General features: G+C 39.6%; 2 protein-coding genes across 3 annotated transcripts; one reads left to right on the top strand and one right to left on the bottom strand.

Annotated features, from left to right (window-relative positions):
* Nucleotides 1-194: 194 nt before the first annotated feature.
* On the bottom strand, nucleotides 195-12,138 carry pth3r (parathyroid hormone 3 receptor). Of its 2 annotated transcripts, none has more exons than XM_005947459.2 (13): nucleotides 11,823-12,138; nucleotides 8,539-8,644; nucleotides 7,002-7,112; nucleotides 6,704-6,828; nucleotides 6,077-6,168; nucleotides 5,820-5,973; nucleotides 3,999-4,152; nucleotides 3,865-3,925; nucleotides 3,713-3,779; nucleotides 3,526-3,620; nucleotides 3,283-3,424; nucleotides 3,132-3,173; nucleotides 195-3,034 (listed from the first exon to the last, which is right to left on the bottom strand). In XM_005947459.2, the coding sequence occupies exons 1-13, from the start codon at nucleotides 11,886-11,888 to the stop codon at nucleotides 2,564-2,566; spliced, it is 1,686 nt and encodes a 561-aa protein (XP_005947521.1). In that variant the 5' UTR covers nucleotides 11,889-12,138; the 3' UTR covers nucleotides 195-2,563. The 2 variants fall into 2 exon arrangements, with proteins under 2 accessions (XP_005947521.1, XP_042070155.1); XM_042214221.1 differs by having other exon boundaries at nucleotides 6,077-6,171.
* A 1,488-nt stretch (nucleotides 12,139-13,626) lies between these two features.
* Nucleotides 13,627-16,701, top strand: LOC102294441 (translational activator of cytochrome c oxidase 1). The gene is made up of 6 exons (XM_005947428.2): nucleotides 13,627-13,713; nucleotides 13,878-14,157; nucleotides 14,252-14,358; nucleotides 15,112-15,245; nucleotides 15,859-16,021; nucleotides 16,341-16,701. The coding sequence occupies exons 2-6, from the start codon at nucleotides 13,881-13,883 to the stop codon at nucleotides 16,548-16,550; spliced, it is 891 nt and encodes a 296-aa protein (XP_005947490.1). The 5' UTR covers nucleotides 13,627-13,713; nucleotides 13,878-13,880; the 3' UTR covers nucleotides 16,551-16,701.
* The last annotated feature ends 39 nt before the right edge of the window (nucleotides 16,702-16,740 follow it).

Consider the following 16,740-nt stretch of genomic DNA (forward strand, 5'->3'; position numbering starts at 1 on the left):
ATAGTGATTGAAATGCAAATTTTTTATTATTATTAATAATATTATAATTATTTGTTAAGACTGTGTATGGAAAGTAATACAATCATTAAATTTATCAATTTGTATTTTGAACATATAACACATTTTATACACGTTGAAAGTTTATTTCATTTTTTCTGTATGTTTAATTTATGCATCAATAATAAATGATAATTTTCTATATTATTATAAATAGATATAGAATAAGAGATGTGCTAGGACCTTTTATATATTGCATTATTTAAAGATTGTTTTGGATGTATTTGAGACTGAAATTTCTTTCTTTTCTTGTTTAATAACTGTTCCTGGTAAAAGCTTTGTAGCACAATAAACCTGATATCATCACCACCACTGCGGTCACCGTGCTGGCTCACTTCCTCCTCTCGTAATTTCCAATCAACATCCTCCCGTCATTTCCCTGCTCTTGCTATTAGAGGAAAGTGCTCGTGTTTTCAGCTGATTTAGTGTCAGCACAGCAGTGGTGCAGACACGTTGGCCCCAAACCTATCTGCTCGAATGAAACGACAGCTGGTAGCAACCACAGGTTGGTTGGTGGGTGGGGGTTGGGAGGTTTTGGTCTTGGACTAAGACACAGATCTGTGTCTGCTCCACATGTCTGACAACACAAAATGTGTGAAAAAGTTCATTTAAAATTCATTAGTTATGAATAAAATCATAAGCATAGCCTAAATGAATGATGCAGCATGTATATAATGATTCTAAAAATGCCGTTCATCATGAGAAAATTTTCTCTTACTCTGAATATATTTTTGATTATACAACTTGTGCAGAATAAATCTATGTGACTTTATAACTTTTACTGAAGTAAAAAGTCTAAATCCATAAAATTGTATGGCAGAGGAATAAAAATCTTGGACATGCCACTGACTGGGATTATATATATTTATGACACAATAGAGCTTTATAATATTGGAAATAATGTACTTGAAGGCTATGGCAGGCTATGTTTCACTGTAAACAATAAGCACATTTCTTATGTCTTAAATGAGTCGGATGTTCTTTTCATGCTGTCCACTCCCCTCAGTGTCCCAAAATCACCTTTTCAGCAGAGACTTTATTCTAGTATCCTCCATAATCGCTTTATTATCATATCAGATATTTCAACCACAGCTTGTCTTTTGTCTTCTCTCCCTCCCCTCACCCCCAATTGCTCGTGGCAGATAGCTTCCTCTCCCTCAGCATTTTTGTGCTGGAAGTTTCTTCCTGTTAAAAGGGAGCTTTTCCTTCCCTCTGTTGCCAAGTGCTTGGTGAAACGGAGTTATCTCATTGTAGGGGGTCTTAACCCTACAATGTAAAGCATCTTGAGGCAACATTTGTGATTTGGCATTATGTAAACGAACTAGACCAAAACATTTCTTAAAATACAAGTGTTAAATTTACACATCATAAACACAGAACATGATTCTCTTTTAATGGGCATCTAAAATATGTACAGGTATGGTTTTCTGTCTGTTTCTCTGCGAATGCCGGTGGATTGTGGCTTAGAGGTTTGTCACTCCTGCTCCATGTCTCCAAATGGCTCAGGTGCCTCTGTCTGTGAGTCAAAGATTGAGGGGAGTGTGTGAAATTCTGGACAGTGTTGTGAGGGCGTTCAGGGCAGAGGTTACACGAAAGAAGGAGTTGGAGTTTTGCCTGCATGGGGCGAGAGGTTCACGCATCAGCCTTCAGGGTCCTGTCAGACTGATAAATAGGTCTGCAAACCTGGACAGCAACAAACATGAAAATAAGTCCAGACATGCTGTCTAGGTGCCTTTAAATCTAATCTCATTGTGACATTTGGATTGTAAAAAGCGTTCACACCCTCATTAATGTGTGGCTGATATGTGGAGGTGTACATTTAGGCAGGGAAGGGCTGTAGGAAGTGCAGTTTGAACAAGGAGGTCAGTGTGAAAAATGCAACACAGGAAAGACGAGAAGAGGGAGAAAAAATTCTCCCTATTTATACATCCAGGTCTGTCCTTTGACTTCTCTGAATTCTTTAGCTTAGGATTTCTCCGTTCACATCAGCTTGAAAAATCCACAACACATCCACACACAAAAACATCTGTCTTTATGACATGAGAATTTAGATTTAGAGTTCTTAAATTGTGGTCCAGTTACTAATGGTAGCCTATGAAAGGATGCTCGACTGTACCATGACAGCTTATGTGATACTATGATGTTGCATCCCTGAAATCGAGACCAGTATTGTATTATTATCATTATTTTTTATCACACAACCATGACACTTACCACTATAAATATAACAAGCAAACTCTGATTAGCCATATTACAAGCCAGAATTGGATTGGATGCATGCATTTCTTTCTATGTGGCTCTGAGCCATTAAAAACTTCCCAGCCTTAGTCCTCAGATTTGCTTTTCTATAGTAACTAAAGTCTTTCAGCACCCTTTCACCAAATTAAGATGCCTTTGGATTCCCCTATTTCTCAAAATCCTCATCTAAACACACATAACAAAACATAAAGCAGTGCTCTTAATGAGAAAACATGTAGCTTGCCGTGATATTTCAAAGTAGCAGCAATCACAAGATGGTCTCCAGCTCTTTGGGAGATAAGGAGCTGATTAGATCTTCTTCTCTGTGGCTTTTGTGGTCATCATCTCCTTTGTTGGCTTTGGCTTTTCTGGCAAAACCTCCTGACTCAGCACCTTCTGGTTTCCACACACCCAGCTCCTGCTGGGGGCCTGAGGCCTCGCTGTCAGTCGAAGTGTAAATACGTAGGTTGGTATGATGGTGGGGGGGAGTTGTGGAAACTTGACGTAGCAGTGGGGGTCTGACCCCAGAACCAGAGGCTCCACCTGAGCCAACCACCCCTCCAGCAAAGGACAGAGCTCTGGGATTGGCAGCAGACAGGCACACGCTGTGGGTGGTGGTATGTGACATCATGCCGCCGTAGTAACAGCTGCCTCCGCCGCTGCTGGTGATCCTCGCTTTCTGCTTGAGGTCTAGCACCAGGCTACGTCTTAACCAAGCCTTCTTTACCTCGGCTTGCACCTGGGAACAAGATTTATTTAATTTTAGTTACTTTATTTTGATACCAGATAAAAAAAATATATAAATATGAGTCGATTCTGTATTGTAGCTTTATTACCTCACCATTGCAGAAACAGTAGATAAACGCCACAAAAAACCCCTGCAAAGATATGAGATTTTATTCAAAAGAATCAGCTTTCATTATCATTGCAGTTGAGCTTACAGCATATAATTGCATGCAAAGCTTGTTTTTATAAATGTGTCCTGACCTGGGAAGAGTTGAAGAACATCTCGTAATGCATCTGCACCTGCCACAGCAGCCCAGTGACCTCAGTGTAGGGAAGAGCCATGAACACCATGTAGTGAACTCCAAACAAAGGCATGAGGACTAATGTGGACTTGAGTAGCTTCCTGCAGAACAAAGAGTTTATTTCATTGATGTTTCTTGTCAAACAGATGGGAGCTTAAAGTCCAGAGATTAAAAACATCCACTATTTTCCTTGGAGGGTTACCTGTACTGCTGTCGGGGGTCCAGTTTGCCCGTGTTGGTTTCCCACAGTTTAGAGGCCAGTACACGAATGATGTTAATGAACAAGAGAAAATTCACCTGCAGGGAAAGAAACCGAAATCCAGATTTAAAATAATATACTCAGAATATCAGTATTTAATGCTCTTCTGATTTAAATCCCCTTTTCTTACAACAATCGCAGCCAGAATAGGGACCTGATAGATCCATTTCAAGTTTCCGGCACTGAGATCCCAGCATCTGGAAAGAGCAATGAATCTATTACAGGGAGCATTTGTTGTAGGAGTGTAACGTAAACATAAGATAAATGGATCACATGACTCACTGAGTGTCTGCCAGTGAAGCTCGTGCACTGACCCAAATGGACACAAACACAGCTGGAACACCTATGACGAGCACATGGGACTATTAGAAAAACTGGCATTAGTCCAAAGTGTCACCTGCCCCAGTGTCACTTACCCCAGCCAGTGATGGTGAGGGCCCACAGGTAGTTCTTGTCAGACAGGAAGGCCATGAAGATGAGACTATGGAGGTACAACCCCTCCACCAGGATCCAGTAATGATTTGTTGCCAGGAAGTACAGGAAGAGAGTAACAGCTGCTTTACAGCCAGCCTAATGACAAAAACAGAAAATATGAGTAAAACTTGTGATAATACATTCACTGATCACTTTGTTAGGTATACCTGTTCACCTGCTTGTTAATGCGAAAATCTAATCAGACAATCTCACGAGAGAACTCAGTGCACGATGTAGACATGGTCAAGGCGACCTGCTGAAGTTCAAATTGAGCAGCTGAATGTGGCATGGTTGTTGGTCCCAGACAGGCTGGTTTGAGTTTTTCAGAAACTGCTGATCTACTGGGAATTTCCCACACTACCATCTCTGAGTTTCTACTGAGGGTCAGTTCTCTGGGAACTAAAGTATGCAGAAGAGCATCTCTTAAGGCACGTGTTGAACCTTGGGCTACGGCACCAGAAAAGATCACCGCACTTCTGTCAGCTAAGAACATGAAACTGAGGCTGAAACGTTGTGTGGTCTGATTAGTCTCGGTTTCTGCTGCTACAAAAGTAGGGCAGGTGGTGGTAGGGTCAGAATTTGGCACAAATCACCAGATCTCAGTCCATTGCAGCAGGTGTGGGTGGTGGATTCCTGTTGTGGATGAAGAAATGAGAAATGTGCTGTAACTGTCATGTAATGAGTGTGTGGCGAACAGGGAGTGGACCCAGATGCAGGACTGATCAGATGGATTTAAACTCAAAATGTCAACTTTATTAAGGTGGAGGAAACAAAAGCCAAACAATGACTAGGCAGAGTAGAAACTGATAAAAGTGACTGATTGAGATCACACATAAAGTGAAGGAGAACGTGATGAAGAACAGAAGAAGATGCAGACAAATAATACACACGAGTGTGATTAAGGGATGTGGAGACGCATGGGAACAGAATCATAACTAACAAGACAAGGACGTCATAACTCAACATAACACATATGAGACAGAGGACTATCAAAATAAAACAGGAAGTAACACGCACACACACACACACACACACACACACACACACTGAGACTCAGACTAAGGCATGTGAACTTGACACTGGGACTCGGGATAAACTCAAAAGGAGACATGACAGGCTGGGTAGACAAATGGAGAGCACACAGAGACAGGATTACAAAGTTATTAAATAGACAAGACAAAAACTGTAGACAGCCATGAAGACAAAACACAGAGAGACCAGACGAACACGGTGACATAACCGGAAAGAAAGAGTAAGAGTAAGAAAACAGAGATGAGAGATGAGACTAGGACAGACTGGACAGGAAAGAGGCATTCACATGATAAAAACAAGAAACTGGAAGTATAAATACTAAAAACTCAGAGGCACTAGGAAAACTGAACTCAAAAGTAACTAATGCAGAAAACTAATGAAAATCTCTTCATTCCAAAAGAAAGAATCCCAAGACCAAAACAAAGTCAAAACACTCTGTCAGAGACCCAGCATGCTTAGGCAAGATACTAAGCCCACGGTGCTCTCTGATGCATCCATCGGAGTATGAATGTTAGATAAGTGTAGAAAAAAAGTTCTTATATGAATGAGGTGTTTTGAGTGCTTATGTGCAAATATGGTTTGTTTAGCTTTGCAAACAGGCCATGCCATTGTGAACTACCGCTACCGTGCTGACTGCCATACAGCCGATAGTCTTGATCACAATGAAGTATTTAAAAAATGAACAAAACTGAATAACTGGTGATAAGAAATAATGCGACGTTACAATTTACCATATGGGGCTTCTGTCCTGTAAAGTTGGGCTCAGCTTCACTGCCATCAGATATGGAGTAAAGCACAGCGTCCTTCACAAAGATGCTGACCGCTCGACAGATGAAGGAGGCGAAGAGGTGAACGTGGATGTAATTGCGTGTGCAGTGGAGACGCCTGAAAGAGAGGAAGGCGTCTTTGGATGCAACAGACTGAAGTGCGGAGATGCTGTTCGGTTACAGGTTTATGGATCAAAGCTCGTAAGCTGTTTTCTTCTTACTTGAAGTAGCAGAGAATGAAGACTGCCACCAGCAGGGATGCGAGAGAAATGGAGTAGCCGATGGTGTACATGAGATGGAGTCGCTCAAACACCTTCTGAAACACAGCAAAGCATCTTTTCATATCTGGAAACAGAAGTGACTGAACAGATTTGAACACATTGGTAATTTTGTATCTTCAGCACAATTAGCACACTGGAGGGAAAAGGTCTTTTGAAGACAGGCCTAGAGTATTTTGTAAGAATATGGCCGGTTTACACATATTCTGTCATGTAAAGATGCAAATGCACACTTACACATTACCACAAGAATCTTTAGTGAACCATCAAAGCTATAAACATAGAGATTTGACACAAAGACTAGCATAGGGGGAGTGTGGCTATCCCTTATAGAGAAAATTTCGAATCTAAAAATACGATGTATTGTAACATAAAACCTTGTAAAAGATCATTTGTAACCTGGGCGTAATAAAGTTGCAATACTGAAAGAGCTAAAAAAACAAAACAAAACAAAAAAAGAATATGGCCGTTGTTGTACTGTCTTCTAAAGAAGTTCTGTCTCTTTTCTGCTGTTAGATAAACGTGCACAAACAGATTAATTCAACCCAGCACTGGATCAAATGCACACACCTCCTCGTGGCTTCTGTGATTGAAGGTCAGGTATCTGGTGCATTCGCTGTAGTTTGCCCAAGTGCGGTTGATGCTTGCCACCTGCTCCCAGTTGCCTGACACATCACACTGACGGTAGGCTCGCCCTGTCCATGGGAGGGCAGGACATAATGATTCATTTTTTGAATAAGGAAATCTTTGATTTTATACTTTTCAGTTGCATTTTTCTCAAAACTACTGCTTCCTGGTTATTGAGGTTGAAGGATGCTTTTTATACTGTGTAGATGATCAGATGCTAGTATCTCTGGAGCTCTGCTACCTCTGTGGTTGAAGTCATAGATGTACTCCGGGCACTGAACTGAGACCAGCTGACCTGCTGTGCTCTGTGGCCAGCAGATGATCCCATCCCACTCTGGGGTGCAGTCGCCATCTTCAACAATGGTGTGAAAAAAGTGTTAGCAAGCTGACAGATCTGTGTATAGTTCACACATTGTGCCAGCTAACGCTGTACTTTTATTCGTAGACTGCTCTTGAGTAGCTTTGCATGATTCAAAACTTAAAGTGATCCTCAGTGATTTAAACTTCAGTTCATATTTTATCTGAAACAGGCCCCTCCTTGACTCACAAGGATAACTTATACATAAGCTGCCATCATTATCTAAAACCTCTCCATGTTTAATATCAGAGGTGAAAATCGCAGAACAACCCACAACATGAGTGTATTGCAATTTGTATTTTTTTGCAATATACTGCAATATATTATATTCCAATTCATCACCTTTTTTTTTTTAAACTGTTAATTATTTCCTCAAAGTTAGTCACCTCAAGGTGCGTTATATTGTAACGTAAAGCCAGAGAAAACCACAACAATCACATGACTTCTACAAGCAAGCACTTGGCGACAGTGGGAAGGAAAGCTCCCTTTTATGTGAAACAATTCAATACAGCTCTGCAGTATTTTCACACAAAAGATTACAATACTATGCTGTGTCGATTTTTCACCCCACCCCTATTTAATACCACTGTAAGGGTATATATGTGATACACAGTTAAGGGGAGTATAACTGGTGCATTTGAAACAAACATAAACAGAAAAAATACATATAAACACAAAAGTATACCCATATGCCTATTAATCTTTTTTACATGACCATAATGTTACATCATTAAGTTACCGAAATACTAAATAGGATTTTAATGCTGCTACCAGACAAAGTTTAGCTAATTTAAACTTCTTTAAATCACATTTGGCTGCTTTTACCTGTAATAATACGTCATATAAGATTATTATTGTCTTTTTATGACACTTTTAGCACTCCATATATAGATTTCCTTCAATATTGGAGCTAAAATTGTAAATGAGCTGATGCATAAACATACTTGCTTCCAATGCTTCCTCAAGATTGGTAAATCAATAAAAATGTAACACTTAAAGCTTGAGTCACATTTCCTGAGAAGATTTGTAATATTTAATAATACCGCATTGAATCAGCTTATCAAGCATCAGCTTCTCCATCGCATTTCCAAATTAAAAATGCCTCGCTGTGTAATAAAAGAGATATTGGAAAGCAGGATATTGGACTGGGTGTTGCATCTGATCCTAAATAAACAAGTGATGCAATAAATAGTTGATCTAATTGTGTGTTTGGACGTGCACTCACTGACCGCCTGTTAAAAAAAGGCTCTTATTTGACAGGACCTTCTTTGAAATATTAAAAGTCAGACATACTTCCAGTGTTGACTGCTTTTTATTTCTAACTGGAGGCTCACAAAGTCATAGAAAGTATTCAAAACCGGGGGGAAACCAGTTCCATGAAGAGGCACTCTGTATAGTGTTTAAAAAGAAATCCCCAAACCTTTAATGAGGGGCATTTGTGCCTTGATGCTCCTTTCACATCTGGCATGAGCACCAATCAGAAGGTAGATCTGCTCATCCCGTGTGATGACATCATCAGAGTCAATCTGTAAGAAAAGGAACAAAAAAGCATCACATGAATTATGAAGACACGCCCACCAAGTTCTCAGTAATACTACGTATAGATACATTATTGCATATACGTCATTTCAATGGTAAACAATAGAAAACAAGATTAATACATAATGATCAGCATAAATCATGTCATTTATTTATACTGAAGGGCCATATAACCCATCTATGCATCGTTCTGAGATGATCCTCATGAAACTCTCTCTGAAGTGATTCATCAACCACAACCTCTCCCAAAGATCTGATGTGCTGCCTCCAGGTGTTGTGAAATAGTTGTGTGAGAGTGCGGTATGTGATGATGGCCCGCCAGGCCCTTTATTCACAGCAGCCGGGCTGCCGCTGGCCACACGGGGATCTCATCCTCGGGGGCCATGCTTGTGTGAGCCGGTCAGCACAAGCAGCTTTGTGTTCCCGGGTGCATTTCACGACTGAGCATCAAAACTAGCAGAGCATGAGAATGGTTTGGCAGAGGGGAGGAGCGGAGCAGACGGAAGATTTGCAAAGGAAGAGAAACAAACAAAGCAAACTGCCACCTCTTCAAATTATGGAAAGTCCTTTTTTCTCCTTTAAAATTCAGTTTTTTTAATTGATGCTTTAAGGGCCTTGTAGTGAATCAAATGGCCTGGAAGTCATATAGACGGACAGACTGTATCAATCCCGTAATTACAGCAGCACAGGGGTCAGCAAGAAGTACAAAATAATAAAATGAAACATTGAAAAACAAAATAAATAAGAAAAGAAATCTAGTATAGAAATTACAAAATAAAAAACAAAAAAACATATAAGTAATTTCTACTGTCATTCAGTGGACTTTGGCTTGAATAAAAGAGGTGAGTACTGACTCTCACATGCTAAAGAAAACGATTTAGTTGATTTATAAATTACCATGTAGGTAAATGAATACAACGTTACAGTGAAATAAACTGCAGCTGGCTAAATGTTTGTTTCTAGTAACGCTGGACGCTGAGCAGCGATCATTCGCTGTAGAGGTTCGATTAATGTTTACTGTCAAGCAACCCTTTGAGTAAATATAGAAAATCGGAGGTTTATTTATTCAGATAAATAATCATTTAAACATTGTGCTTATGTAACAAGATTAATTACTTAAAGTTACCATTTTGGGCATAAATATTTTTTGAGTGTATAAAGATGCAAAACATATGTCTGCTTTATAATAAAGGTGAGAAATCCTGTTATCAACATTGCTAATAGATAATAATTGGTAAACAGAAGTAATACTAATGGTAAATAATTAAAATCTTTAACAACGTGCAACTCTGAGGATTTGGTACTTTAACTTGTTTTTTTAATTTTATTTCAGTGATTTTAGGAAATGATAGATCTGGAAAAAAAGAAAAATTGATTTATAAAACTTTATTAGATGTTACTTTTGCAATATAATGACTAAGCAGAACAATGTAAAGTGGAGGAAAAACGGTCTATCATATCATGTATGGACCAACTTTGAAACAAAGACTATAAAGTTATGAATACCATTGTTGGTAATAGCTGTAGTTGTGCAAATGAATTTCAAAGGTTCAGCTACACAAGTCAATCAACCCTCAGACCTGTAAATGCAACAACATCCGGCTTCTTCTAGAAATATCTTTCCACAATTTCACTGCACTTTCATTTCTTGCCTTTTTGCTCCTGATCGAGCGCACAGGTGAGCCGGTAGCACTGACACGCTGTGAATCGCTCTATTTTCAAGATTATGTTTAATTTTTTGCATTGGAGAACTCAAGACTAGCTGCTTATGTGTCCTCATCAGTGCTTGGTTCTGAACCACATAACTGAAATTAAGAAACAGCAACATTAAGAAGCTAAGGCACCAGGTGGCAACACAGACTATAGGGGGCTTTTAAAATGTGTTAATCTTATAAGCAACACATTTAATGGGAAGAAACTTGATAAATAAATAATTAAAATATTTAAAATACATATTATATGTTTAAATATTCATTTAGTTTTTATGTCACAGGGAGCCACTGGAGATTGATAAAAGGGCCGCGTGTGGCTCTGGGAGCTGTAGGTTTGAGACCCCTGGTTTAGCATATCCAGGCATCCTGTGTAGTTCAAACCCTTCACTGTTGAGTGGATTGGATCTCACAGAGAAGTTATCTGGGCCTCTTAATACAGAAGGGGAGCTTTTTTGTTTTTCTCCCGACACAAACTGTTTTTTAGCCTTAGCCTCCCACCTCCATGATCCTGTTATCCTGTCCGAGATCAACACTCAGGACGGACACGGGGGAGATCCAGAGATGAAGAAGGGCACTTACGGTCACTGTTAGCATGCTTCAGTCAGCGAAAGGTTAAAAGGGTCAAAGCTGATTATGGTTTGTGAGGTAAAGCAGACCACAGGTGACTTCTGATAAAGGAGAGGGATGGTTCTTGTGCTGCTGTGATGTGAAGTTTTTTTTCTCAGCCTTGAGAAGAACTATATTAATATATCCACTTTTTATATGAAATTAAGCATTTTTCTACTCAATGAAATTTCTTATGAGCTTTTTTATAATTTGTCTCAGTTGTCTCGTGGTTTGATGCGAGATTCACTCAAAATAGAGGAATGGAGGTGGGTTAGAATACTTTTTATTTTCCTCAGCAGGACTGCTGGAAAACTTATTCCTTATCACCTCATCAGTTAACTAAGAAGACACTGTCATCTCAGTCTTGCTGCTGAATGTCTGGCATGTTTCCTGAAGCATTAAATAAATCTAATTCAAAGCATCAAAGCGGGTCACAGATACATGACATTTTCTAACTTTGGCCCAAACTGCAGCAGTGCGGCTGTGTCATGTCTGACTCAGGGTCATAATAAAGTGTAAGATATGCTGCTGCTGTGTGAAAAGTTTAAATTTAGGACACAAGACGCAAGTGAGACTAAGAATTTATCTACTGCTCCAATCCGTTTAAGATCATTATTAGCCCTTTTAAGTAAAGTTTGCTTTGAAAAAGCTTACATTAGTAGAAATCATCAAGAAAATTCAATATCTGGGTTTAAATTGCACTTATTTGACCTCATTTATGTTAACAGTAAAGCAGCAGAGAAATAGCAGCAAACCAGGAGTAAAATATTTTCCCCTGACAAACCCCATCAGTGAATAACTGTTCAATAATTAAACAATTTAAATATTATGAATGTAGTCAACTTACCAGCGCTGAGGCTGTTATTACACCGTGGAAAAAGTAAAAAACAATAATTCCTTGTGCAGACAACATGACGTCTCTCCAGCTGAAACAGAACAGCACACCTTTCACTCTCAGATCATTTTATCCTCTTCAGGTTGTGCTGAAGGAACTTTGTCCTAAAGTTAATGTTCTTCTCTCGTGTCCCATCTGTGCTCCTTTATTAGTCAACAGGAACTGTGTTTTGGAGTCTCTTGAGGTCCAGAGTTTTCTGCATGAAGCTCAGCTGACATTACTAATGAGTTTTGAGGGGCTGTCTGTGGTTGGATGATCTCTCTTTGGGGAAGAGAGGAGCACTGAGGAGGAAACCTCCTTCGCTGCTCTTAGGACTGTTGGGATGAGATGGGTTGGCCTTGATATGCTGTGGCTTCCATTCACTTAACTCTTTGCTCTCCTCTGCTGTCATTATCTCTCTGTGCTTGACATTTGGCTTGTTTGTCTGCCTTAACCTGCTCTTTTCTATTCCCACTAATAGGACTCTTAGTTTTTACTAGTAACATAATTTAATACTTGGTTTACAGCATGAGTATCCCGCACTGGGAGACTTTAGAAAGCAGTGATACAAACCAGACTCATAGAACTACTTACCACACCAGTTAAAGTAATATATATTACATAATATATATTCTGATATGCATGAATGACAAATGCACAAATTATATGACAAGCATTGTTTTGACATGCATTTTTGAAGAACTTATATTTGTATGCATGGTGATAGTCTGCTGTACTCAGTGGTCCTCAGCCACAATCAGAAAACCCAGAGACACTTTAGATTGCCATGGTTTTACTCTATCATATGTTTTCCTGGTTCCGTGCATTTAAAAAGCAATAAAGCAACAGATAAATAAATAAATAAATAAATAAATAAATAAATAAATAAATAAATAAATAAATAAATAAATAGGAGAGTGAAGATGAGTCTGCATTAGATAAACAATACCTCTGACTTTCCAATAAAGGTGTCTCTGTCATCTTTTATTTTCTACTTTTTTTTTTACTGGTTTGAAGTTGTTCTAGTGAGGTAGTACCATCTTGTTTTGGGGGTGCTGCGACCTGATGATGATGTCAGATGTTCACTTTGTGATGTCAGACTTTATCATATGTGCTGCACTTGAGTTGTTTATGTGATGAGAAGCTCGCCCACATTTTCCAACTGTCTGAATGATGAAGTTTGTTCAGTTTGTTTCTTATTTTTATTTCTTATTTATTCTCATCCCAAACCAGTCGCTGCAGGTGCCTGCTCCTCCCTGAGCCTAGTTCTACCAGAGGTTTCTTCCTGTTGCCAACTTCTTGCTTAAAGTGCGTCATGTTATTCTAGGATCTTAACTCCACAATATAAAGTACTTTGAGACAACATTTGTGATTCGGGATTATATAAATAAAACTGAATGGAAATGAATATTTTCTGTGTTTGTTGTGTGTGTTTTGTAATCCTTTCTTTTTGTTTTCCTGACTATTGTTGGTTGTTCGGGTTTTCTTTGTATTATTGTAGGATCTTTACCTTAAAACATAAAGCGCCTTGAGACGACTGTTGTTGTCATTTGGCGTTTAATAAATAAAAATATTTTTTTAATTCATTTTACAACTACTAAAGACAAAATTGGTAAGTGAGAATGTAGTTATTAATTCATTAAATGTTCTATTAACATTTCCGTAACTCCTGTGGTCAGTTATTTAAAAATATATGTATAGTAATGCACACTATTACTAATTTACTGTATCACAAATGTCATGATTTAAAATAATTTAACAGCCTTTATTTTGACAGGTCCGATTCCGACGTCATCTCAACCCGGAAGTACCGGTCTGACAACAAGGGCAGAAGCAGCTGCGTGCTCTCTTGACTTGTCAGCTCGTAAGTTGGAAAACTTCAGACAGTTTTTATTATTTACTGTGGTTACAGCAAAGTTTGGAGCTCTCTCCCTCAGACGGAGACTTTCAGCTCACTCATTAAACGTAGTCTTTGCTCCACATGTGCAGCAGGAGCGTTCATGTAGTTGTGTGTCTGTGTGTGTGAAGGGCATGGCGGCTCCGGTGCTGCTGCTGTTGAGAGCTCTCCGCCCCCCTGTGTCCGCGGCTTCCAGCAGGTTCCCATCTCTGGAGCCAGTTCTCCCGCCGTCTTCATGTGTGGTGTCCTCAGGGTGGAGGACTCCTCCTGCCCGGACACTGCAGCTGTGCCCCGCTTTGTGTGCCGGACATAACAAGTGGTCAAAGGTGAAGCACGTCAAGGGACCAAAAGATGAGGCGAGGGGGAGGATGTTTATGAAGTTTGGTATGATGATAAGAATAGCTGTCAAAGGTACGTGAGAATGGGTTTTGTTTTGTTTAATTGGAGCTTCACTGCTTTACGGTTTCTGATTGGATAAAATTTCACTTCTGGTTGTCATCCTCAGAAGGTGGATCTAACCCAGAGCTGAATCTAAATTTGGCCCACATACTGGAGCAGTGCAGGAGCAAGAACATGCCCAAAGCATCCATAGATGCTGCAGTCAAGAGTGCGGTAGGTTGATAACCTTACTGGCACAGAGATACAGAAAGCATCTGTGGTGCCACTTCAAACAGATCCTCCGCAGTGTGAGCACAGAGCATGTTTGCAGGTTACCTGCATCCAATAGTTTTTATGCATTGTTTAGCCGGGTAGCAGTCTTAGGTGAGGGTCATTAAAAATCTATAAATATATCAATAAAATGTGACACAGTTAAGAACAAGTCAATGGAGAACACACAGTCCCCGTTTTATCCACTCTTTTAGATTTAATTTTTAAGATTTTCTTGCTTGTTTTTAATTGTTTGAATTGTCCTGCCCCCTTATTTATCTAAGCTTTTAACCATCCACACTCCATTACAGCACTAAGGTCTTCTAATCAGATGATTCTGGGTGCTCTTATCACAGGGCTAAAAAATAACGGGCATCTGGCATTTTCAGCTTTAGGCTCTTCCCTGTGGAACCACCTACCCCAGAACATCATTATAGACCTTTGAGTTCTTACTCAGAACTCACCTGTTTTCCCTGGTTTTTAGTTTGATTCCAGTAACAGTTGTTTTAAATGTGTTGTACTATTAATTCGCAGTTTGCCCAGCACAGAAATCTTAAAGCCTGCTGTAAATACAAGAGTCAGTGAAAATCTAATGTGGTGGTGTACAAAAATATCAAAAAGTGTAATTGTCCAAATACTTAAGAACATAACTGTATGTGTTATTTTTTGTGATACTGTGCTGCAGTCATCTTCTCGTCTTGTGTCCTGTCTCTGCAGGAAAAGGCCAAGCCAGCATCTCAGCACATGTTTGAGGCTCGGGGACCCGGCGGGTGTCTGCTGCTTGTCGAAGTCCTAACCGACAACAACTCACGCACCCACCAGGAAATCAAACGCCTGCTTAACAAGAATGGGTCAGGCCCGGCTTCCTGTAGTCTCACCTTTCTGTAACTGTGTCAGGTTTACGAGCGTTTTCACACCATCGCCGATGGTTTTAGTGTTAACCTGCTCGACATGTACTTAAGGTTAACAGATGCATCAATTTTCTCTCACACAAAACAAATCCCAGCTGTATGCAAAATCAGTGTTAACAAATCTTAAGAGATTACCTGAGAATACCTTGATAAAATATTCAAAACATGCCAGAGGAGCAGTGTTTTAATTTTTAAAGATTAGGAAAAAAAAAACAAAGAACATGGACAGAGAATATCAGATTGTTATAGGAAATTTCAGGTTTCTACACACACTATACAAAAGATTTGTTGTAAAGTAGCCAGTAGATGTCCCTCTAGTTGCAGGAAACAGCAGTGATGAAAGCTTAATAGTATGTTGTAATGTATGTCTTTATTAAAGATTGTATTGCTGGTATAAGTGATGAAAAAACAGCAGGGAGATGTATTTAAGCTTGCTTGTTTACTACTAACATGTTCTTATTGTTTTTATTCTTTTATTGAAGAAGTAAACGTATCTGTTTGTAAGCCTTCGGAATAAAAAAATAAAAAAATTTAATTCTGCTTCCATCCTCAGGGGGATGCTGTCAGACGGAGCCCGGCATAACTTCCAGAGGAGGGGAGTGGTGGTCGTGCCAGGTCAGAACATCACCACGGAGAGAGCACTGGAGCTGGCCATCAAGGCTGGAGCCGAAGACGTCCAAGAGACGGAGGATGAGGAGGAGAAGCCCCTGCTGCAGGTCAGACATCAACCTCCAGGAAAATGATTTCAGTTTTGATATGTGCCTTTAAATAACTGATTGGAATGATTTAATTCTTCAAGATACCGACAAACAGATGTTTTTTTTTCAGTTTTCCATACAGTACAGTAGAACACACAACCTTCAGATCTGTCCTCAGGTTAAATACAGTTCAGTTTGTGCATTCAATACAAAATGAAAAAAGAAATACTCAAGGTCTCTGAAATGTAGAAATCTAAAAAAAAATAAAAATAATTACAATATTATAATAATAGGTACAAATTTTATTTAACAGCTTGATCTACCTCTTTGTCTTTAGTTTCTCTGTGATGTGGCTGACCTGAATAAGGTGAGGGCCTTGTTAAAGGAGCTAGGAATAGAGGTTTTGTCCTCTGGGCTGGAGTTTGTTCCCCGCACACACGCACCCCTGGACGAGGATCACCTCGATGCTGCTTCAATTCTAATAGAAGCCCTCAATGACTGTCCAGATGTAGTCAGAGTGTGGGACAACATCCAGGCTCACAGCTGAGGACAGTCTCTGGACACTAGGTGGACACTAACTGTGGAATATTGGAGACAAAGGATTTGCCAGCTGACACCTCATGGGTGCCGATACTGCATGTTATCAATAAGAACAGAGTCTTGAAATTAAAATTGAGTCTGAAAGTGTGACTGTATTAGCCTTATGGATGTGGTCTGTATGTGGGGGGGGGGGAAGC

Source organism: Haplochromis burtoni, unplaced genomic scaffold (genome assembly GCF_018398535.1).
Source record: "Haplochromis burtoni strain Fernald_Lab_line unplaced genomic scaffold, NCSU_Asbu1 Contig_531, whole genome shotgun sequence".
Lineage (NCBI taxonomy): Eukaryota > Metazoa > Chordata > Actinopteri > Cichliformes > Cichlidae > Haplochromis > Haplochromis burtoni.

Bases quoted from the DNA above. Each gene is read 5' to 3' on its own strand.
- pth3r (XM_042214221.1), bottom strand. From the start codon at position 11,888: ATGTTGTCTGCACAAGGAATTATTGTTTTTTACTTTTTCCACGGTGTA. The intron at 3,926-3,998 runs GTAAGTGACACT...TGCTCGTCATAG, and splicing joins CCTCACCATCACTGGCTGGG to GTGTTCCAGCTGTGTTTGTG. The intron at 3,621-3,712 runs GTAAGAAAAGGG...CTTTCCCTGCAG, and splicing joins CTATTCTGGCTGCGATTGTT to GTGAATTTTCTCTTGTTCAT.
- LOC102294441 (XM_005947428.2), top strand. From the start codon at position 13,881: ATGGCGGCTCCGGTGCTGCTGCTGTTGAGAGCTCTCCGCCCCCCTGTG. The intron at 15,246-15,858 runs GTCAGGCCCGGC...TTCCATCCTCAG, and splicing joins CGCCTGCTTAACAAGAATGG to GGGGATGCTGTCAGACGGAG. The intron at 16,022-16,340 runs GTCAGACATCAA...CTTTGTCTTTAG, and splicing joins AGGAGAAGCCCCTGCTGCAG to TTTCTCTGTGATGTGGCTGA.